Here is a 23,077-nt window from a genome sequence, read left to right as displayed (position 1 = left end):
GAGGCTGCTCTCTGACCCAGGTCTACCAACAGAAAACAAGCAGACTGGAAAGAGTTGTGCTGAATGCTTTTGGCTTAAATGCCACCTCTGCCATAGATCTGCAGAATGACCCTGGATGTGCCCCTGTAACTTGGTCACAGTTCTCAGATGGCCACAGGCGGGTTGCATATTACTGGACTGAGGAATCTTTATCCCTGAAGTTGTTATGCACTGCAACTCAAATAATATCTTATAATTCACCACACTCACTGTGGCTTCTGAGATCTAAAGTACAAAACATTTTGGAAAAGGGGAAGATTTCCCCACCTGACCTAGAGAGTGGTTTGAGTGTTGCACTAGGACTCTGGATTCCCAGCTCAGCCATGAAACCCACTGGGTGACCTTGGGCAAGTCACGTGCTCTCAGCCTCAGGAGAAGGCAATGGCAAACCTCCTCTGAACAAATCCTGCCAAAAAAAACAAAAACATGATAGGTTCACCTTTGGATCACCATGGCATGAAAGCACACAAAAACAAAAACAAACATATTAAAATACTATTAAAACTATTTCTGCCTAACAAAGGGTCTAGTAGCCTCAGAAAGAATGGAGACAACCTGGACTGGGGTATGTTTGTGTGAATATTTCAGTCTACCAGGTTTCAACATGAAGATCAGGAAGGATGTTTAAGAAAAAGATGTTGACAAGACAGATAAAGTGTGAGCTTGGTGCCTAAAGTTCACTGAGTTGTGATGTTGTATCTCTTGGTTAGAAGAAAGCCAAGGGTGGGATTATTAAATCAATATAATAACAGTAATAATAAAATTTATTTATATCCTGCCTCTTCAATACAAGCCATTATTACAAAGATGAATATTAGCCTTATATGTGGTGACTTGATCAAGGCTGTCCTAGGCATATATTTTCAGATGTATATGCCAATGTAGTCCAATGGGGTTTACTCTCAGGTAATTATAAGACTGTCATTAGAAGTACCTAGACACACTAACATCTATGAGCTTATAAACTCCAAATATCTGGATCTTTCCATCTTCAAATGATAGAATCCTGTTTGGCATCTGTACTTGCAGACTATATTCTTTTCTTTTCTTTTTAAAATTATTTTATAAAATATGTTTGCTCCCTACCTCCTCCCACATAGTACCCACTCACTCACTTAGTATATCTGTGTTTTAATAGCAGTTTTAATACCGTACACATGTGACTTTCCAAGTACCACGGGACTATGTGGTTTTCAGGAACATTTCCCCATCCCCTCCCTGAAGAGTGATGGAAAGTGGAGGATAGTAAAGAAAACAGAAGTAAAAGACAGTGGGTGAAACTGATGCGAATGATCTCTGTAAGTAGTTTCCCCCTGCATTTCCAGGATCAGTTCTACCATTAGGCAGAGTGAGGCACCTGCCTGAGGCAGCAGATCTGGATTTTCAACATAAGTCAGCAAATTGTTAATAATAGATTCTTGTTCTGTTTTTGTTACAAGAAGGTATAAGAGAAGTTCTGGGATTTTCTGCCTTAGGTGCAGAAATCTGTTGCTTAGCTTTAGAATAGATATACTGTATGCACTATAACTTTGAAGTGCGGGGCACTGTTTGCTGCTGTGCTTTACATAGAAAACTGTCTCAGGCTGGTCCTGGCAACCTCCTAGGCGACTTGTCAGATATGAAAAGACACTGTTCCAGTCTCCTCACATGCACCCAACTCTCATTAACTGTACTTTTGTGGTTTCTTCATGTGTTTACATTTGACCTTCTGCATTCTGATCTTATTTCTGTTTCAGTAGAAAGGACAAAAAGCAGTGCCTACTTCACACACACTTTGTTGTGTGCTTCCAAGTTCTTCCTGGCATATGGTGATCCTAAAGTGAACCTATCATGGGGTTTTCTTGGCCAATATGTGTTCAGAGAGGGTTTAGCTTTGCCTTCCTCTCAGGCTCAGAGAGTGTGACTGGCCCAAGGTCACCCAGTGGGTGTCCATGGCTTAGCGGGGATTAAAATTCTGGTCTCCAGAGTTGTAATCCAGGGCTCCCTCTGGACAAATCTTGTCAAGAAAACTTCATGACAGTCACAGAGTTGAATTAGGGTCACTGTGAGTTTGGGATGCCTTGAAGGCACGCAACAACAAAGACTAGTTGGGACTAACCAATAGGATTATATATTTATTTTATTTTATTTTTATCCCAACTTTCTCCCAAAATGGGACCCAAGGTGGCTCACAATATAAATCTATATAAAACACATTAAAACAGCACTTTAAAAAATTGAAATAATCAAATTAAAACAGTAAAACGTTTTTTAAAATATGCCATACAAAATTTAAAACATACAAGGTTAAAAATAAGTTAAACCAGCCCCACCCACCCCCTGCAATAAAACCAGGCCTGCATGATTTTAAAAACCTTGCTAGAATAAAAATGTTTTCACTTGCAGGTGAAAAGCCAGCAAGGAGAGGGCCAGCCTAGCCTCCCGTATTGGAAGCAGCCACTGAGAAGGCTCTCTCTCATGTCCTCACTAAAAGAGCCTGGGAAGGTGGTAGGACCAAGAGAAAGCCTTCTTTTGAAGATCTTAGGGCTCTAAGTGCTTCATATGGGGAGATATAGGCCCGTTACAAACGGGCCGTTTTGTGCATGCGGAACGCGCACTAGGGTTAGGGGCGGTGCTTCCGCACCCCCTAACCCTAGTGCATGCTCTGCACACACAAAATGGCGGCGGCCGTTCCACACGGCCGCCGCCATGAGGACGTCACGACTGCACCGCCTCTATACGGGGCGGCGCGGAAGTGACGTCCTCGCTCCACGCCAGGGCGCCTAGTGCACCCTTAGTGTGGAGCAGGAAGGAGCTCCGTTTCGGAGCTCCTTCCTAGTTTGGTCCGCTGGGCGCAGCCTTCACACGGCTACGCCCAGCGAACCAAAGGAGAAAGGGGCCAAGCGGCCCCTTTCTCCTCCTCCCCACCGCCGCAGGGTGTCCTTGGGGCTTGAAGCCCCAGGGACACCCCTTTTCAGGCTGCGGGGAAGCGGCGTTTTGCCGCTTCCCCACAGCATGAAAAGTGGCGGATCGGGGCCTCAGTGGCTGCCGTTCTAACCACTGAGGCCCTGATACACCGGGAAAAGGGGCAGGTACAGCCCGCCCCAAATGGGAGGTCTGTAACCCGCCCTTGTCTCTCAAATAGTCTGGACCTAAGCCATGTAGGGCTCTATAGATCATGACCAGCACTTTGAATTGTGCTCAGAAATGAACCGGTAGCCAGTGAGACTGTTTCAATATAGGATTTATACGCTCCCTGTAACTGGCTCTGGTCAGTGTTCTAGCCACAGCATTTTGGACTTGCTGACATTTCCGAACAGTTTCCAAAGGCAGCCCCACGTAGAGCACGTGACAGTAGTCCAAATGGAATGTAACCAAGGCATGTGTCACTGTAGCCAGATCTGGTATCTCAAGGATTGGGCACAGCTGGCACACTAGTTTTAACTGTGCAAATGCACTCCTGGCCACTGCTAAAACCTAGGCATCCAAGCTCAAAGTTGAGTCCAGGTGCACACCCAAGCTGCGAGCCTGAGATTTCAAGGGGAGTGTAACCCCATCCAGCTCAAGCACAGCCCCAAATCCCTTATCTGCCTTCTGACTGACCAGGAGCAACTCTGTGGATTAAGCTTCACTTTGTTTGCCCCCATCCAGTCCATTTCTGACAGCAGACACTGTTTGGGCTTAGAAATTTACACTGGAATCCTGTATGACCATTGTGAATTGTGCGCCATAATGACATTACTGCAGAGCGAATTCTAGTTTGACAAACCCACCCACCCCACTTACTGGTAAGCAGCCAGCTGTAATTGACAGGGATCCATTCTCCTGTTGATGAAGAAGCAGCTGCCTGACATTCCCACCCCATTCCTCTTGTGAGCAGTCTTTGACACAACAAACAGAGGCCCCTTTCACAAATCACACACACTTGAGATCACTTAAGCAAGGGGTGGGGACATCAGACCGCTCCTTCCCCAATGATAGTGGAATGGACCCCTGTTGATCGCAGCTGCTGCTTATTGATGAGTGGAGTTTAAGGGCTTTTCACAGTCCCTACATAGCCCCTAAACTAAGGGCTGTGTAAGGATTGTGAATACATAGCAGTTATGTGTTTGTAATTACCCAACAGGAGTCCAGCCTTAATTTGTAGTGTAATTCTGCACTACAGTTACTATGGTAATTGTATTTTACTAAGGGAGATGGAGGGGGGAGTGGTGAGATTTCCTACCTCATGTGCCAATATAATTTTCCTGGCTTTGAGCACTAAGTTCAAAATGACTTGAAGGCACACCATGGCAAAGCTGCCTTGAGTCTCAAACTAAGGAAAAGGTGGAATGAGTAATAATGATGATGCTTGTATTTATTCTTTCCAGGGAGTGAAAATGGAAAATGTGGCCTGGGACCAGGCATGCCTCCACCCAATGAGCAATTGGGGAGGGCTTTGTTTTATAATTACTGACGAAATAGCAAAAACAGCCTTCCTAACACTCTGTTGTGTGTTCAGGGAGATGGCAGCAGCTGTGCCGCTGCTGCTCACCTGGGTACTCAGCTGTTCCCAAGTCTTTTCAACTCCAGCTCCTACCAGTCTGGCACATGGAGCAACACTGTCATTTCTCCCCCTGGCCATGCTCCCTTAAACTTCATAGTCTTTAAAAAATGTATTAACCCAACCAACAACAACAAAAAAATGATTTCTTAAAAAAACTTTATACATCAGCATGCCATTCACATTTCTGCTTGCCATACAGTTGTTAAAGGCAAAATAACCCTACTACCAAGGGAAACAGAAAATATTCTTTATGCCAATAATTGCCTCTTTCACTTCATTCTTGCTCTTCTTGAAACATGCATTTTTAATGTCCCGGGAATGGTTTGTTGCTGGAGCATTCCTGGATCTTCATGGATTAAATCCTGGATAAGCATGCAACATTGTCTGAAAATCTTCAGCGCAATTGCACAACTTTGCTAAGAGTATGCCTTTTTCTTCCCCGATTTCCCCCTCTGATAATCTCCTTTGACAATAAAAGTGTAACAAGTCTGTTACTACCTTCTGTAGATATTATCCACCTTCCCAGAAGGCTTCAATACCCTAAAGGCACCAGATTCCATCTGATCTTGGAAGCTAAGGAGGAGGATCAGCCCTGGTTCGTACTTTGATGGGAGACCACCAATGAATACTAGGTGCTGCTGCAGGCTACATATCAGAGGATGGAAGGAAGTGGCAAAACCCCTCTGAGTATACCTTGCCTAAGAATATCCTGTGAAATTAGAAGCATCACCATAAATCAATAGGCGATTTGAAGGCACACACACACACACACTCCCACAAAGTTGCTAAAACAGCAACCTGAAGGAGTAACAGCTAGGCCTTGAAGTACAAAGTTTTGTCTTACTCCAAGGACAAAATAGGAGAGCTCTACTATTAGATGGAGCAAGATGGCCATCTCTCTTAGATTTCTAGGGTCCATACCCTCCAATTGTCCCAGTTTGGCAGTGACAGTCCCAATTAATCTTATGCCATCCCAGCTTTTCAGCTGCTTTTTAAATGTCCCAGTTTCTCTCCCTTCCTCCCCCACTTCCACCCTTTTGTCTCTGGCTTCAGTTGCTGTAAACTAAGTACAGATTTGCAAAATGCAGGCATCTTACTAACATCTCTAGTTGTTCTCCCGTTTGGTTTGTAATATCTTACCTGAAGAAGAAACCAGTGGAGTTTTGAAAGCTTGCAACAAGTATATTGTGCATTTTAGTTGGCCAATAAAGGCATCACTGGTCTCATTGAAATACCTTTTGAGACAGATTGTGAATCAAGTTTGAACCGGTTCAAACAACCCTGGTTCCCACTGAATCCGAATTGCTGAAGCGATTTCCGAGAGCGGAGGGGCCATGCGCTAGACCACTTCACCCGCTTCTTTTGACGCTGATATTTTTCCGCTTCTTTTTTGGTAAATTGAATCTGCGCAAGTATGAATCACATTGAATCAATTCATTTGTGAATGGGAACCACAAGTGGATTATTTTTGGAGGGGAAAAATGTCATTGGGACAAATGCGGTGGGAACCACACTCCGCTGCCGAATCGATCCATTGATTTGGATTGCACAGTGATTTATCTGTATGTGGGAATGAGGCCACTGTTTGGTGGGTTTTTGTTTGAATGCATTAAATGGCCAACGCATGCTTCCTCTCCATGTTTTCTGGAGAGATAGGCACCATTGCCTGCAATTCCCCCAGCCGCCTGGGCAATCCAGGGGGCGCCCTTGCTGCTGCTGCTGCTTCTTCCAAAAACCAAATTCAATCATTGCCAAGAAAAAAAGAGGCAGCACCGCCTGCAATTCCCTCAGGTGCCTGAGTAAGGCAGGGGGCGCTCTTGTGTTCCCTTTCTTACGAGCGACTGAGTGGGCGGGGCCAAACCCTGCCGCAACTCAAACCAGTACGCTGTGTGCGGCGGCGGCGGCGGCGGCAGGGGGCGGAGCTTTCTTTTATTACGCAATGGGGTAGCAGCTGGATCCAGAAAAGGAACGAAGGGAGGAAAAAGGGGGCGGGACGTCAGCGAGGGGTTGGTTTGTTTGGTTCAAACCGTCCAATCGGGGCGGTGTTTTGGCGGAGATTGACAGCTCGGGAGTCAGGCTTCTTCCAATGCGGTTCCGTGGCTGGGGTTTGACAGACAGGCGGAGCGCAGCAGCACAAGGCCATTATTGTGAGCGCGAGGCGCCGTCGTCGTTGAGGCTGCAGCGCCTCCTCCTCCTCCTCCTCTTCTGAGGGATTAATTAATTGGCTCAATTAAGGGAGCTTCGTCCGCCGCTCAACTGACCCGGCATTCTGCGGAAAGGAAGGGCGCCAAGAGATTATATACCATATATATATATATATATATATATATAATTAATACACACCCATATATATATATATATATATATATATGATGTTATATAAGGACATCATTTGCCTCATTGTCTCTTATTAATTAATTAGCAGTGGCTCGTTGTCCTCGTCGCTCTTCGTAAAAGTTTGCCTTGGAGGTCAAGAGAGAAGAAGGAAGGAAGGAAGGAAGGAAGGAAGGAAGGTGAATTAGCCTAAAATACTGTTCGTTTCTTTTTATATTATTGTTATTATTGTTATTATTATTTATAATGATTTCTATCCCTCCTCTCCTTCAGTTTCTTCTCTTCCTCCTTCCCTTTCTTCTCTTCTCATCAGCCCTCCTTCCCTCCTGCCTCTCTAGCATTTCTTTTCTGCCTCAAGAAGTCGGCTGTTGTTGTTTATTGTTGTTGTTGTTGTTGCTGTGGTTTTTGTGTGCCTTCAAGTCGTTTCTGACTTATGGCGACCCAGTCATGGGGTTTTCAGGGCAAGGTTTGTTCAGAGGAGGTTGCAACTTCATGAGTGTGTGTATATATGTGTGTGTGTGTATTTGTATATATATATATAGAAAGAGAGAGAGAAATAAGCAACTTCATGAGTGTATACGTATGTGTGTGTATTTGTGTGTGTGTGTGTATGTTTACATGTGTGTGTGTGAAATAAGCAACTTCATGAGTATATGTGTGTGTGTATCTCTCTCTCTCTGCATATATATAAAGAAATAAGCAACGTGAAGAGTGTGTGTTGTGTGTGTGTGTATCGCACTGCCCCTGAAAGCCCCTGGGTCTGAGACCTTGGTCAAGCCCCACTCTCTCAGCCTGAGAGGATGACACTGGCAATCCTCCTCTGAACAAATCCTCGCTAAGACAACCCTATGAGGAGGGTCACCATGAGAAGGAAACAGCCTGAAGGACCCAGCAACAACAAGCCCTCCAGGAAGAAGAGAGAGAGAGAGAAGCTCTGGATGGGTGTTTCTCCTTTGCTCTCTCCTTTTTTGCTCCCTCGCAGCTGCGCACGTTGCTTGTGTTGTGATGGCAGGCAAGCAAACAGGGAGATCCTTGGGGACATAGGCTGCTGCTCAGGAGGGACTGTTGTTACTATTAGGGTGCATTTACACTGTAGAAATAATCCAGTTTGACACCACTTTAAATGCTGTAGCTCCATCCCATGGGATCTTAGGGTTTCTGGATTTACAAGGTCTTTAGCCGCCTCTGTCAAAGAGGGTTGATGCCTCCTTGTTGTTGCTATGTGCCTTCAAGTTGATTCTGGCTTATGGCGACCCTAAGGAGAACCTATCATGGGGTTTCCTTGGCAAGATTTGTCCAGAGTGGGGTTGCCATTGCCTTCCTCAGAGGCTGAGAGAGAGTGACTTCCCCAAGATGACCCAGTAGGTTTCCATGGCCAAGCCAGGATTTGAACCCTGGTCTCCAGAGTCAAAGTCCAGTACTCAAACCACTACACTATGTGTTTGCTCAGATGCAAACTGCTTAGCAAGTACTCACAGGAGGATTTCAGCCGAAAAGCTGGGAACAAAGGCTGAAAAGGAAAAGAGGGTGCTTTGGGGGATCCCTGATGCCTTCCTTGTGAGGGACACAACCATCAGCTACAAAACTGACGCATAGGTGAAATAATACCACTTTACTGGACCACCAGATTTCTGATGCCTTTAATGATACATTTTGTTATGCATTTTGTCTGTGAGCTGCCTTGGGTCCCTTTCTGGGACAAAGTCTTCATGTAAATGAAATTAATAAATAAACAAGGCAATGCTTGAAAAGAAGGGAGGCAATCTAAGGGTGGCTAGTAATAGCTCTAAGCCCTTCCCATTTTTGCAAGGACCCTGTGAAGTCAGTTAGACCGAGGTCTAACTGACTTCACAGACCGAGGTCACAAGGTCAGCCTGTGAATTTCATGGCTGATTTGAACACAAGTCTCCAGCATTCTTACCCAACACTCCCAAAACTGTGGCTTTCTTTAACATTTCCATGGCACACCTACATTATTTCTGTAGTCACAACCCTGTAAGGTAGGCTGAAAGAGGAAGAGGTCTGCTTAAGAACGTCTCAAAAACACATAGAGGTAGAATGCTTCTGAGCAAGTAGACTTTATGAACACTCATGCTGCCAACTTCTTTCTTTCAGTTAGTCTCAAAAGTGCTACAAGACTCAAAAACACATGTTCCAGTTGAAAATGGTAGAGTTCCTGATTCATAGCTTATTCCCATAGCTACTCTGTCACATGATCCCCTTTATCTTTATGCTTTCCTTGGTCTTCACATCGTTCAAGTCTACCGAAAGAGTCTTGGGAGCCAGCATGGCGTAGTGGTTGAACATTGGACTATGACTCTGGCCATGGAAATCGACCAGGTGACCTTGGACAAGTCACATTCTCTCAGGCTCAGAGGATGGCAGTAATGGCAAACCCTCCTCTCTGAAGAAACCTGCCAAGAAAACCACTTGATATGTTCGCCGTAAGTCAGAAATGACTTGAATGCATGCAACAACGACAACAAACAGCCTTGACATTGGAAATGAGTTTCACAGCAAATAAGCCCTGGGTTTTACCCATATAAGGACCTAATCTGAGCCCTGCAAAGCTTCGTTTTTTGTTAAATTTTCTATAGTTTGAACAAGGAGTTGGAAAGACAAGGAAGGAAGGAATAAGGAAGGGCTTTGAAAGATGCACAGGAAGCAACTTGACAGAGGCCCCTTTTAATCATGCTGCTTCTTTCTCTTCTGTTCTGAAAAGAGGCCAAAGCATATCCCAGGAGTAGCAATCTTGATTTCGAGGGAGTTACCCCAGGGATTAATGTAGTTTCTTAACAGCACTGAACAGATGCCTTTGTACTTGGGGATTTGCTGTTAATTCCTCTGCTTCCTGCAGGTTTTGGGGGGTGGGGGGAAGGAATCAGTCTAAGTCTCTTGCAGGCTGATGTCAAATTATGAGAAGGAGCACATGAAGTGACAGAATGAGTGGTGTTTGCAAGACAGTGCTAGTTAGAGATGGGACAGGCAGTTGAAACAGAGATGGGATTCCCCAGGGACTGGAAAGAGATTGTGATTTTGCATGGAAGGGTGGGATCCTGTAGTCACTTGATTGAAGTCAACACTACTCTACACTCTTGTATGTGTTTTGCCAAGATCACGGACATATTCCCTGGAGAATAACTGTGTAGGAGGAGAAACACAGGCCATGGCATGATAGAGGCTCAACTGGTTTATTAATTGAGGTGTGAAGTTTCTGAAGTGATTGCCGAAGAACAGCCTGTGACTTTGCTTGCTTGTTATGCCTGGAGCCACCAGCAGACGTTATAACCGTATAAGGGGTGGAAGATCAGTCCATGGTCAGGCAGGCCAGGTTTCTGCTGTTTGGGCTGTTTTGCATCTTGGCAGGCAAATCTGCAGGGCAGCTGGAGATGTATAAATACAGTTGCTGCTATGGGTGGGTACCTCCAAGGCAGGATGAGTCTGTCTTAATGCCAGACTGGCCTTGTCTTGGCCGGGTCACATGTTCTTATCTTGGCCAAGGGCTTTACCATTCTCTGCCAAGCTTTAGAGACACATTTGGCTTGTGATGCTCTGAATGGAGTATGTGATTTGTCTGTCTGCTGGTTAGAAACTCAGGTGTCAATGCCAGCCAGACGGGGAGACACTGGGAATGTGCTTGTATGTAGCAAGAGTTGTATGAGTCAGAACTTAATGCCACCTGCTGAGCAAGGAGAAATACCCTAGGCCTAGGTTCTCTTGGTTCTCTTTACTTATGTAGAAGCAAAGGAGTTGCATCTGTTACCCTCTTTGTGTTGACTCACTTCAACCTCATTCCATCTTTCCACAGTCTTGGGACTCAGAGACAAGAAATTTACCCAAAGAGGAATTTGTTGGCTTATTTATCTTGCTGCTTTATCTTAATTGTTGGCACATGCTTGTTTAAATTGTCATAAGACGATGTTTTGCTGCCTGATTCAAAGCAGTAAATGGCATTTCTGTTCTACTCACCCAAGCTAAGGTGTGCAATACTCTGAGGTAGCCAGGTTATTTTTGTCACAGGAGGCAGAAAACCACTTCTGCATTTTTCTAGCAATACAAATACAATAATAAAAAATAAACAGCTTTCACAACACCTAAATCTTTCACTTGAGGCAGGTGCCCCACTCTACCTAATAGTTGGATCAGCAATGTCCAAACTGATTTATTTGCTCAAAGACCCCAAATATGATTGTTGCAAGTATGCTATGGGGTTCTTTTTGTTGTTGTTAATAGTAGCCCTAGTTCCAAAGTATAACAATAAGTCACAAGAGTTTAAAATTAATAGCCACAATTGGATTGATCCTAGTTTAAATTTCCAATGCAGACATTAAAATAGTATTTCAACAAGAGTTATTAGAAATGACAGGTGTTTTAAACATGTGAGAGCCTTGGCTGCTTTACTTTAGACCGGAGATGAGAATTATGCAGCCTTTTTGATATTGTACTGTGAGTCCTATGAGAAGTTCACCTTGGGATCACCATAAGTCAAAAACTACTTGGAGGCACACAACAACAACAATGAGTCTCAGCAGCTCTAGAGTTCATAGACAATAGTGAAGAATGCTGGGAAGTACAGTACAAAAACATCTGGAGGGCTGTATGATTCTTTCTCCTGCTTTAGACACTAGGAGCATCTCTTCTGGGGATTTACAAAATGCAAAATAAACTCAGTTGGTTCATAAGAAGAATCCATGAATTGCCAGTTGGATAAGGTTTATGAGCAGCAAATAAAATATCATCACTACTAATTGTCCTTCATTTATATCTTCCCTTTCTTCCAAAACTGGGAGTCAAGACAGTTTACAAAAAATTAAATATAGATGAATGCACTTACAAAGATACAAATAAAGCAAACACAAGAAGTTACTCTTAAAATCCAATTAAACTATATTATCTATAGAATTAAAACATGAAAGTAAATCTATTAAGGGGGAAAAAAATCGAAACAGCACATTATCAAAAGCCCTTCCAGTTGCTTTTTAAAGGCTCATCAGAACAGAGAGTTTTTGTTTTGCTGACAGAAGGACAGCAAGGAGGAGGATGCCGTCCTAGCCTGCTTAGGGTGGGAATTCCAATGCTTGGGAACAGCCACCAAGAAGGCCCTCCTGTCTTTCCACCAGAAGTGCCTGTGAAGTTGGTGGGACTAAGGGGCAAAACAGACAAGCAGGAAAAAGCGGCTTGAAGCTGACTTTTCTGAAGCCACATTGAAACCCCACCAACCACTTCCAAGGTTGTTGGGGTGCACATGTTGACCACACAGTGCGACTTCAAGCTGCACCACTGGGTATTCTGTTGTTGTTGTTCTCACTACCATTCCTGTGCACTGTCACAGGAGTGAACAGCCAGCAACTGGCATCCCATTGGATGGCTGTCCCTGTGAACCTGCACACATTCGCTTGTGCAGCACTTCACCGGGACAGGGCATCAGAGCAGAGGTATGCCCATGTAGAGGCCGGCAAGGTACAATCATGCCCCCCTTTACCCCATGCTCCCCCCTTTGACTGTCTGTTTTGTGTATGTTGTATTCATCTCCAGGAGAGGTATCACAGTTTCTCTTTGGGCCATTGCCACCCTCACCACTTGGGTACGGCAGCTCCATCCCTTTTAAATGTGCTGCTGCGACGGGGCGTTTACATACACAATTAGGGTTAGGATTTGGAAAGAGCACCCTTCTAGAGCCACCCTGGCATCAGTGCATTTATACATACATGCAAATGTGCACACTTTCAGGGAAAAAGCTGAAAAATCCAGCTCCTTTTTAGTCAGGCTTTTCTCTGTGTAGTGTAGCTTGGGTGTGCTTTCCGGCCGGCATCCAAGCATGCATGGTCTAAATGCCCCGCCTCAAAGCCAGCCAGAAACCTGCTTATTTTGACCATCTGTTTTCGCCCTTAAGAAAAGAACCTTCTCTGAAGATCATGGAACCTAGGCAAGCTCTGAAAAAAGATACAGTCCTTCAGACAGCTTCGAACTCAGTCATATAGGCTTCATAGGTCATCACCAGTACTTTGAACAGAGAACTTTCCTGTTCTCCAGAACTCTTCGTCAGGTTGGATGTCAGGTAAAACAGAGAGAGCTTGAAAAAGTTATTTGTTTACTTTACAACTTCCAGAACTACCACCCAGAACTACCAGCTACTGGCTATGGTTGCTTGAAGGTTCTGGGAATTCTGTGGGCTATGGGAGGAAATGTTGGAATAGCTATGCATTTGGCTTGAGCCAGCCAACTACATTTTATCTTAAGACATTACTTAGGGCTTTCTTTTTACCAAATTGCATCCTATTTTTCCAGTCAACAAAAGCCATAGCATTTGCAATACTTATACTGTTTCATCTGCCATTTGCCTAGGTGTTCTGACAAAGGATTAGTAGCTTCTTTGATGATGTCTCGACGAAGCCAGCGCCTTGGTGGAACTGTTCACTATTACCAAAGTGAAGACGATGGCAACAGCAGTAGTAGTAAAGGGAGCTCCCTGCTGGGTGGACAACAGCCCTTATTGAAAGACATTTCCAATAGGTAAGCAGGAGCAAAGGAAGGGAGAACCCTCACATCTCCTCCAAGGACTGTAAATGACTGTTCAGCTTCTTTGTATCTTAGTGTGAAAAATTATTGTTGTTTTTGTTGTTGTTATTCAGCATTGCTGGTTTGGGAAGTGGTATTTTACTGGTTCATTGCCACAGGCTGCTCTTTCCTGTTGAGATTATTTTGTAGACATCTTTCAGAGCCTGCTAAACTAAAAGGGCTTGAACTGCAAAATCTGAATTCTTTCACATACAGTCTAAAACTCTAAATATTTGAAAACCATAAAATCCAGAATATAAATTATTACTGACTTTTAAATGTCAGTGCTGCTGCATTTCTAGGAAACTTTATTCCTTTCATATCTTGCCCTTCTCCTGGCACAGGACCCAAGGCAGTTTGTCACAAATTAAAACAAAATTCTTAATAATACAAAAGTTAAAAAAATAAATAAATAACACTTGCGATAACAATCATTGTGTTGCTGTTAAACTTGTCTTGGTTCTGCTTCATATTACCCATGATACTATCAAAACAATATTGCTCTAGTCTTTCATGGGGATAATAATGATGATGATGATAATAATAATAATTATTATTATTATTATTATTATTTATATCCTACCTCTCCCAAAAGGATCAAGGCAGGTTACAACACAAAAATACACAATAAAATACAAAATAAATATATACTTAAAATTTACATAATCCCCTTATTCCCTATTTAGAATTTAAAAAAAACACAATTATAAAATGCAGATTAAGATCAGTTAAAACAGACATAATTGAGCAAGACTTCTAGGACAGTCAATGGGCAGTCCATATCAGTGGACTGGGAGGATCATTCATGGAAGGCCTGCCGGAAGACATTTTTCTTGACAGCCTTTTTAAAGGCGTCAAGAGTGGTAATGTGTTGGATCTCCTCCGGCAGGCCATTCCATATTTTAGGAGTGGCAGATGAAAAGGCCTTCTGGGTAACCGCAGCCGACCTGGTCTTCCTTGGCTGCAGTAGGTTTTTCCAAGAGGACCTGAGAGTGCGGGGTGGATTGTATGGAGGAAGGCGCTCCTGCAAGTAATCTGGACCCAAGCCATGAAGGGCTTTAAAGGTTTTAGAGGATGGAGGGGAGAGGGTTAGAACACTGGGAAGTTAAATATGTGCGATTCCAGTATCATTCTTCCCAAACTGCTTCACCTCAGAGGGCTAAAGATGAGTTAGAAATTAATTTTCAATTTACTTTTTATCAGAATGTACACAAATCTGCAAGCTTCAAATGTGGGAGAAAGGGAAACATGACAGATTTGCTCTTCACTAGCCAATTAAACAGTAAGCTAATATGCAGCCAACAGTGGAGCTTTTCTTGCTGCAAAGTAAGTGTGCAGGACCGGTTTGGATCAGGACTATTACATGTGAATAGGGGAGGGCTAACCCTGTTATTCCCCAGCTGCTTTCCCCTTAATTTCAGTTCCTCCCTGTGTTGGGACTAAACCTGAAGTGAGGAAAAACCCTTGGCATCATTTGCTTTTTTAGCCCCTGTGGCAGTGATGCTGGAATTCTTTCAGGGAGAAACAGCTATCTGTGGGAGCTAAGCCTCCTGCCTAATTGTAGCAATGCCAGCCCAGATTGGCATTGTCTCTGTTTACTTTGGAAGACTTTTCTGCTCACTACTTATTTATTATAGCTTGTAGCTAAGCTCTCTCATGTGATATCCTTCCCTCTTTCTGTGGGCCTCTCTAATACCTCTCAAGCAGTGAGTTAACCACAACCTCTTTGATGTATAGTATATTACTTGACTTGGAGGAGAATGCAAAAGGGGTTGTTACAGAAATAATTTCTCTAGTTCCATTATATCTGGAGGAGGGACAAAATGAGAAGAAGGGCCTGGCATAAGTAAGAAGGTTCTTCACCCCCTCCCCAGTTTGGTTATAGAATCATAGAACCATAGGACCTTAGAATTAGAAGAGACTACAAGTCCATCCAGTCCAACCCTCTGCCATTCAGGAATTCTCAATCAAATCATTCCCAACAGGTGACCATCCAACCTCTGTTTAAAGACCTCCAAGGAAGGAGACTCCACCACTCTCCAAGAGAGTGGTTCCACTGTTGAACAGCTCTTACTGTCAGGAAGTTCCTCCTAATGTTGAGGTGGAATCTCTTTTCCTGTAGCTTGCATTCATTGTTCCAGGTCCTGTTCTCTGGAGCAGCAGAAAACAAGCTTGCTCCCTCCTCAATATGACATCCCTTCAAATATTTAAACAGGGCTATCATGCTATCTGAAGCTGTTCATATCACAGTCTGATGCAGCAGAAGAGAGAGAGACAATAATGCTAAGAATGTTGGAGGCCAGTAGAAAGAGAGGGAGACCACATACCAGATAGATAGTCTCAGGCTGAACCCCAACAGGGCTTAGCCGTAGAAGAAGAGCCTTCCATCATCTGGCTTGGGAGGGAGTGAAAAGGCAGGTCCAACTCCATCAAGGCTAGCCAGAACAAGGAGGTTGCGGTCATGAGCCTGCAGGATCTGAGCAAGAGTGTTTGAGGACAGGGAAATCTTGGAGGTGTTTCATTCATGGGATTTCTATGATTCGGAGTCAACTTGGGTATTTACCAACAGAACAAAACTCCAACTTGAAGTCTGAGTTAAGAAGCAGATGTTTTGCTGAATGTGTTGTTTCTAAAGTGACTAATATAGGTTGAGTCTCCCTTATCCAGAATTCCAAAATCTAGAATACTCCAAAATGGTCCATGGGGTGGCAATAGTGACACCTTTGCTTTCTCATGGTTTAACACACACAAACCTTGTTTCATACACAAAATTATTAAAAAGATCGTGTATAAATTTACGTTCAGGCTATGTGTATAAATTGTATACAAACTCTAAGGTATCTCATTAGGTGTAAATATTCCAAAATCTGAAAAAATCCAAAATCTAAAACAGTTTTATTCTAAACCATTTTGGATAAGGGAGACTCAATTCTAGTATTTAAAGCAGTTCTCTAAGAGCCTGTGGGGATTTTTAAAGAATGCATAGCTCTAAATTTGAGTTCCCCAAACTGGCATTCACTGATGTATCAAACTCACACCATCCCAACATAGCATGATTACTGTTGCTCTTTGGTGGTGATGTGGTTTGTAGTGTAACACATCTGGGAGCTCCAAGTTGGGGAAGGCTGTGCTGCAGTCATCTTCCTTCCTTCCTGTTCCAACATGGGCACCTGTTCAGCACTGCTCTCAGACAGGAAAACCACAACTGCTGATAACGAACCCAGGCAGGAAACAGAGGTGGGAGAATGAGAGGCCAGAGCATATTCTGTGTTCCTTGCAAATTTGCCACTTAACTGAAGATCTGCAGGCTGCTATAAAGAATGTTGTCACCTGTCTGTATTTCCAACTCCTCCTTTAAATTTTTTTTCTAGGCCAGGCAGAAGGAGATGCTTGTGCTGTTTCCTGAGTGGGTTGAGGGGAACATTGTCAAACCTCTCCTCACCTGCAAAAGGTTTCTTTCCTGCAGTATTTCTCCAAATTCTGCATGTAAAGCAGTTCTGAGTTATGTTCTATTAGTCTTCTCCTGTGATGGAAATACTCCATAGTTTTGCTTCATTGGATGATTTTTTTTTAAAATTTCCAGATTTGATTGAGAGATCTGTGTAGCAAGAGAGAAAGTAGTTACTGCCCCAGAGTAATTATCAGCTACTGTAATTGAACTTTTATAACAGTGATGGTTAACATACAGAGATCCAGAGACTGCATATGCCACCCTAGGACTTCAGAGGGCAGTGCCCATAGCCCCTAATGTTTTTCTCCCCAAACATCAAATTCCAACCCCTAGGGCAGTATCTGGCCTGGGAAGGAGTGAAAAGGCAGGCCGAACCCCAACAGGGCTTAGCGTAGAAGAAGAGCCTTCCATCATCTGGCTTGGGAGGGAGTGAAAAGGCAGGCCCAACTCCATCAAGGCTAGCCAGAGCAAGAAGCAGGGCCCTCCCTTCGGTCCATCTGCCATGGTCCAGGCCTCAGAGGGAGAGAAGAACCACTGGACCTGATCCTATTTCCCATGCCATTTCCTTCTCCTTTTCTGCCATTTCTTTTTAGTTTAAATCCAGTATAGAAATGTACTTGCTATTGTAAGCCTGAGGGCAAGAAACGGTCTGAATAAATATCTGTAAGCCGCTCTGAAAGTATTTAGGGCTGGAGAGCAGGGTTTAAATACAGTACATAAATAAATAAAATAATTGATGTGGGAATGAACAAGCAATATCTTCCCTCCAGTTTGCCAAGGACTGGTGCCATACTTATGTTCATTAGTTACAACTGTTTTTTCTTTCCTGGACACTCACTATGGATTGGCAACTGATACCGCATGGACTGGCTCTGCCTGATGGGCAGTTTTTGAGTAGCATTGCTCTAGAAAGCGTGTAACAGTATGCTCTTTCCCATTTACTCAATCAGCCTTTATCCCTGGGCCTTTTGTCACTCATCTTATCCCCTTTCCTAAACGTTTCTTGGATTTACTATGAAAGCTTAAAAGGTGGCCCCTTCTCATAAGTACAGTAATCCCCCCCCCCCACTTTTGTGGATTTGATCATTTGCAAATTAGGGTAATACATTCTCTCTAGGTCCTCCAGTGCAACTTTAGGATGTTGAGCTGGAGGACCTAGAGATTTCTCTGAAGATGCCAGCCACAGATGCAGGCGAAACGTCAGGAACAAACTCTTCTAGAACATGGCCACATAGCCTGAAAAACCCACAAAAAAATATTTAAAAGGCATGGAGATTACTAGAGAAAACACTTCTCTAGGCATTTGTAGATCCTCCAGCATGATTTTATGGTCAGCCTCTGGTGGATGCTGACCATAGAGATGTGATGGAGGATCTACAGATTCCTAGAAAGGTGTTCTCTCAGGTAAAAAAAATGTAGTGTTTTTTTTAATTATTTGCAGTTTTCCCACTTTCATGGGTATCCTATGTACCTAACCAAAGCGAATGTGGAGGGCCCACTCTATGTTGATTCTTTCCTGTTTCTACTGCTATAGCCGGAGTCTGAGAAGAAAATCGAACACTGTGAAGCGTCCCTCTCCAGCCCCTAGCCTGGGAACCAGTCCTGCTACCCACACCACCTCCTATTACGAGTCTGTGGTCAGTGAATCCTACTTGAATGATGGCAGAGGACTTTCATTTAGAGGCAGCACTACCTTGGATGATCCACTGGACAGCAGTTCATACTGGAGTGAGTGTTTCCTCTTTTGAGTAAGCTGTAGAGGAAAAGGGAACCTGGGCCCCTCCTGATGTTGTTGAACAACAACTCCCATCATCCCTGACCATTACCCAAGCTAGCTATGGCTGATCGGAGATAAAGTCCAACATCCAAAGTAGTTCAGATTCTTCACTCCTTAAGAATCTGCAAAATCACCCTAAATATTTTCCAACTTTGTGTAATTTATGCAATCGCTTGGTACTACATCAGCTTGTCACACGGTGAGAAATCTTGTTAAAATAATACAATACTCTGCTCTCACAGTGCCAGAATAATGTGATGTGTTTTCCTTTTATTTTTGATTTAGTAGCATATTCTAAAAATGGTTGCTAAAGCAATGAAATAATTAAAATACAGAGTAAAAATAACAAAATGAAAGTTCAGACAAACCAAGGTAATATTAATATCACCGAAGTTCAAAGTGTTTTCTCACAAACTTGTTTTCATGTTTATCTAGTTTGTTTATCTGTTTCACTCTGTTCAGATTTGACTGTTGTAGACTGTGTTTGAAGAGTTTTCTTTTTAGAAACTAAAAGAAGTATAGAAATGGTCTGTAAATAAGATTAAACTGTACATTTACCCCTCCCAGTAATCCTTAGCTGGTATGGTTCTTAAGTGCTCAACCAGGCAGCTTTGTGTAATTATTCTTGTATAATAGTTCAGTTGCACCAAAGAAGCCTGGGATGGTAGAATGAAAGGGGAATTGGGCAAGGATTCTGAAAATTTACACAAAAGCAGGAGAAAATGTTGCCCTTTATACCTTGGGATCACCTCAGAAAATCATGACTCAGTTTAAAAAAAAAACATTTGGGAGAGTCCTAGTGCAGATCCAAGAAACTGCTGCAAACAGCCCTCCCCCTCCCCCCTCCATCACCACCAAAAGAATGGAATTTAAAGAGATGGAAATGATAAGAACTAGTAAACCCTTAGGAACAATAATGAGAGAAATCATGATTCTTTCATTTTGAATCCATGAATGCATGCCTACACTGTTGAGAGATGATGTTCTGGAATTTCTGAGCTTGTTTCTAAAATGGGGTTGTGTTTTCTGGTCAGGCGAGGATCTCTCCATGAGAAGAAGAAGAGCTGGTGCTGGAGGTATAGAAACCAATAAAAAAATCAATGGGCTGGCTGAAAGAAAAATTTATGACACCTATGCATCCTCCTCTGGTTATTCCTCTGAGGATGACTACACAGGTATGGAAGTCTTTTTTGCCTCAAACAGGAGCAACAGAGATGAAATGTCTCAGGAGAGCAGCACTTGGGAAATGGCTGATGTTGCTTTGCAGAGAAGAAATTACTTCATGGTTCAAATGGAGGAAAGCACTCTTAATTTGCACCAAGTTGTATTGAGTGCATGGAAATGTTGCTTTGGATTAAAACTCCTAGAATCCTTCAGCCTGTATAGCCACTAGTCATGCTGCTTGAAGGGTTCTGGGCAACATAGTCCAAAAAGTAATATTTGTAAGTACTTTTACAGCAGAAGGTATTTTTGGCATCAGCCAGCCACAACATTTAAACTGTGGCCTCAGCAAATACCTTTTTGCAGCATGATTCTTGATTTGAGCCCTGATTGTGCATGTTCCTAATTCTTCTGTCACCATCAGTCTTTCCCTTCCCCTCATACTTTAGGAGGGCTGGTCCGTTTGTTTTCATTTTTGTTAACATTTTATTGACATGCTCATCTTTCACATTATTCAGAAAAGTACCAACAGCAGTTGTAGAGCTGATCTTGGAAAGCTTGATTTATTGGTAATGTGATAGGTACTATTCATAGGTACCCTCAGCTTAGCTTACTTTCATCCAGATAGAACTGTTTTGAGAATTTATTGCTAGCTAAACCAATTGTTCAGAGTTTGATCTGGTCCATTAAAAATAATATAGTATGTTTAGAACACAGTGAAGTTATTCACCTTTAGTTGTAGATCCCCTTAGACCTTCACTGGGCTAACAAATCCTGATGAGAGGTTAATTAACATGGTTTCCATCTGTTGCATGATGGTTAAGCGGGAAAATGGTGGAAATGGTAGTATTCACTTGATTTGTTGTTGTTGTTATTACTATATTATTATTTCTAGTATAGGCATAGATAAACCATTGTTTGAGAGGATACAAGGGATGCCTTTGGGGAAAAAACAATAGGTTGTCCCTTTTGCTTTTGTGTTGCTGTGTGTGCCTTCGATTCATTTCTGAATTATGGCAACTCTAAGGTTACCCTATCATGGGGTTTCTTGGTGAGATTTGTTCAGAGGAGGTTTGTCATTGCCTTTCCCTGAGGCTGAGAGCAGTGACTTGCCCAAGGTCACCCAATGGGTTTCATGGCTGAGTGGGGAAATGAATCCTAGTTGTTAGATAATTCAGCAAATAGATGGCTGCAAAGCCACCATCATAACTTTAAATGGGAAGGAATAGATTGGCATCTCTTCTAACATCTTGACTATTCAATATATATAGAAAACCAAGACTGGAAAAGCTAGGGGGGTTTCCCTCAAGCTATTCACCATTTCCTTGGCCAGGTGTTATCTCATTTTGAGCACTAATGAAAGAGACTCATGAAAGAAAGAAATTATACAGTGAGTGTGGAGAGAGAATGTAAACTTTACTTTGTTTCCTATAGGGCACGCTTACTCGGACCAGAATACCTCAGGTTCTAGGTTCAGGAATGCACTTTCCAAAGTAGGCTCTTTTTTGTGGATGGTGGTTACCTCACCAGGTAAGTGGAAAAGTCATTAGCAATTTGGATTTGCTTTACACATGTTAGCAAACTGTAAGAGCATATCTATACTAGAACCCTCATCACAGGAGTGGGCACTGACTAGACTTAGGCAGGCTGCATTGCCCTATGTCAGCACCTTCCAACAAGCTTTACCATTAGCTCATTGATGGGAATGCAAGATATAATTATAAATTATAACAATACTATCATTTTCTCAAAGCATTCAGAATCTGCAAATGAGTGGTTAAAAAAAAGCTGATAAATGAATTGCAATCCACTGAGTAAGCAAGTGGCAAGCCAGTAATGACAAGTAGGGACCTGCACAAATACAGCAGACTCTACTGCAATAGTTATATCTCTGTTGTTGCCAGTGGCACCCGGGGGAGTGCTTCTGCAGGGATCAAGCTTCTGCTACCATTACAAAAATTTATAATGAGATAGAAAGCAGCTGTTTCCAGGTTTAAGAGGAAAGGAATCAAATATCTTGATAAATTCATTGGCTTCTGTTTCATGCTTTAAAAGTCTTCTATGAGAAATGGCAACTGTTTAGATCAGCAATATACTGCCTTGGGAGGCGGAAATGTCCTCCTACTGGCTTCTTAATTTCATCCTTTCTGTTGTCAGATTTTCCTATATTTTGTCCTTCAACAAAAACGGTTTGACTAAAGATGGGTAAGATGGGTGTTTGCTAAGAAACTAATGTATGCCGTATCACTACTAAGGGGTCAAAATTTTGTTTGAGAATCTGTGGTTCAAATGTCTTACCTTAATATTTTTCAAATTGGAGTCAGTTCCCCCCAGTCATTTGGCAAATGGCTTTGGTTCTCTTGGTGGGTTTCCAAAATGAATCTCTTTTACTGGTATGTCAAGTCAGATTGGAGCTGACTTGATTTGTTTCTGTGAAATACAATTAAGTGTATACAGAAATTTGCCATTGTTCTTATTGCTTTTCCATTCATTTTCTCTGTTACTCGTTTGTCCTTTATTTGGTATTTTAAAACAAAACAAAAAGAAAAATTAATAAAACATCAGTTTGGCAAATTAATCAAGTAATCCTGAAATCCTGACATGCTAAAGGGTATGAAAACTGGTATACCAGCAACCTGATGGAGAGAACTGGGTTAGAGTTCCAAATCTAGAAAATAAAAGTGAAATGTAGAGTTTGCATGTCCTTTTTCCCAGCGATGGAGGTGGAAACATCTTCTATGTGTTGATTGCATCTCTTGCTCTGAAATAGGCATGAAAAACAGACTTGAAGGAGTCGCCACCAGAGGGAGCAACCCCCACCATCCCTCAGTCTTTTTCCTGCCTCGCCTCTGAGTAGGTTGTGTTTTTCCTTTTCTCCTCCTTCCTTTACTTTGTCTTACAGACTTTAATATTTCTTCTAATATGTATTCTGTTCTTCTTATATTCATGATCTGTTCTCTCCTGCCTTGGCAACTACCTACAAAAACAGCTATGTTTTTCTTTAGTCTTGCTCTATCCTTTTGACTTTCTAACTGCTGAAGCAAAGCCAGGCATGGAGGGGCAGTTCAGAAGCTGCTGTGCGGTGAGGCAACAAGGCCCAACTCCAGCATTAAAGAATACAGCCCAGCCATGAATGTTTTCATACCTGGCTGCATTGCTGCTAAAACGTCTCCCAAACGTCCCTAAAAGGGGAAGGAAGCGCCTCTAGCAACCCTGAATCGTTGCAAGGGGA

At 42.9% G+C, this 23,077-nt stretch overlaps 1 protein-coding gene across 4 annotated transcripts in view; it reads left to right on the top strand.

Annotated features, from left to right (window-relative positions):
• Nucleotides 1-6,925: 6,925 nt before the first annotated feature.
• Nucleotides 6,926-23,077, top strand: part of SUN2 (Sad1 and UNC84 domain containing 2) — a 38,892-nt gene continuing 22,740 nt past the window's right edge. For 2 of the 4 annotated variants that reach the window (XM_089528202.1, XM_089528199.1), the window contains exons 1-5: nt 6,926-7,077; nt 13,244-13,411; nt 18,442-18,635; nt 19,719-19,859; nt 21,280-21,375. In XM_089528202.1, the coding sequence (XP_089384328.1) occupies nt 13,275-13,411; nt 18,442-18,635; nt 19,719-19,859; nt 21,280-21,375 (568 nt within the window). In that variant the 5' untranslated portion in view covers nt 6,926-7,077; nt 13,244-13,274. Of the gene's footprint in view, nt 7,098-12,914; nt 12,957-13,243; nt 13,412-18,441; nt 18,636-19,718; nt 19,860-21,279; nt 21,376-23,077 lie in introns of those variants that run through there. The other 2 variants (XM_089528200.1, XM_089528201.1) reach the window with 2 other exon arrangements.

This window comes from Sceloporus occidentalis, unplaced genomic scaffold (genome assembly GCF_023333645.1).
Source record: "Sceloporus occidentalis isolate IW3139 unplaced genomic scaffold, rSceOcc1.0.p SCAF_5, whole genome shotgun sequence".
Classification (NCBI taxonomy): Eukaryota; Metazoa; Chordata; class Lepidosauria; order Squamata; family Phrynosomatidae; genus Sceloporus; species Sceloporus occidentalis.
Note: the sequence above shows the minus strand (reverse complement) of the source record. Positions and strands in the feature narration are given on the sequence as shown.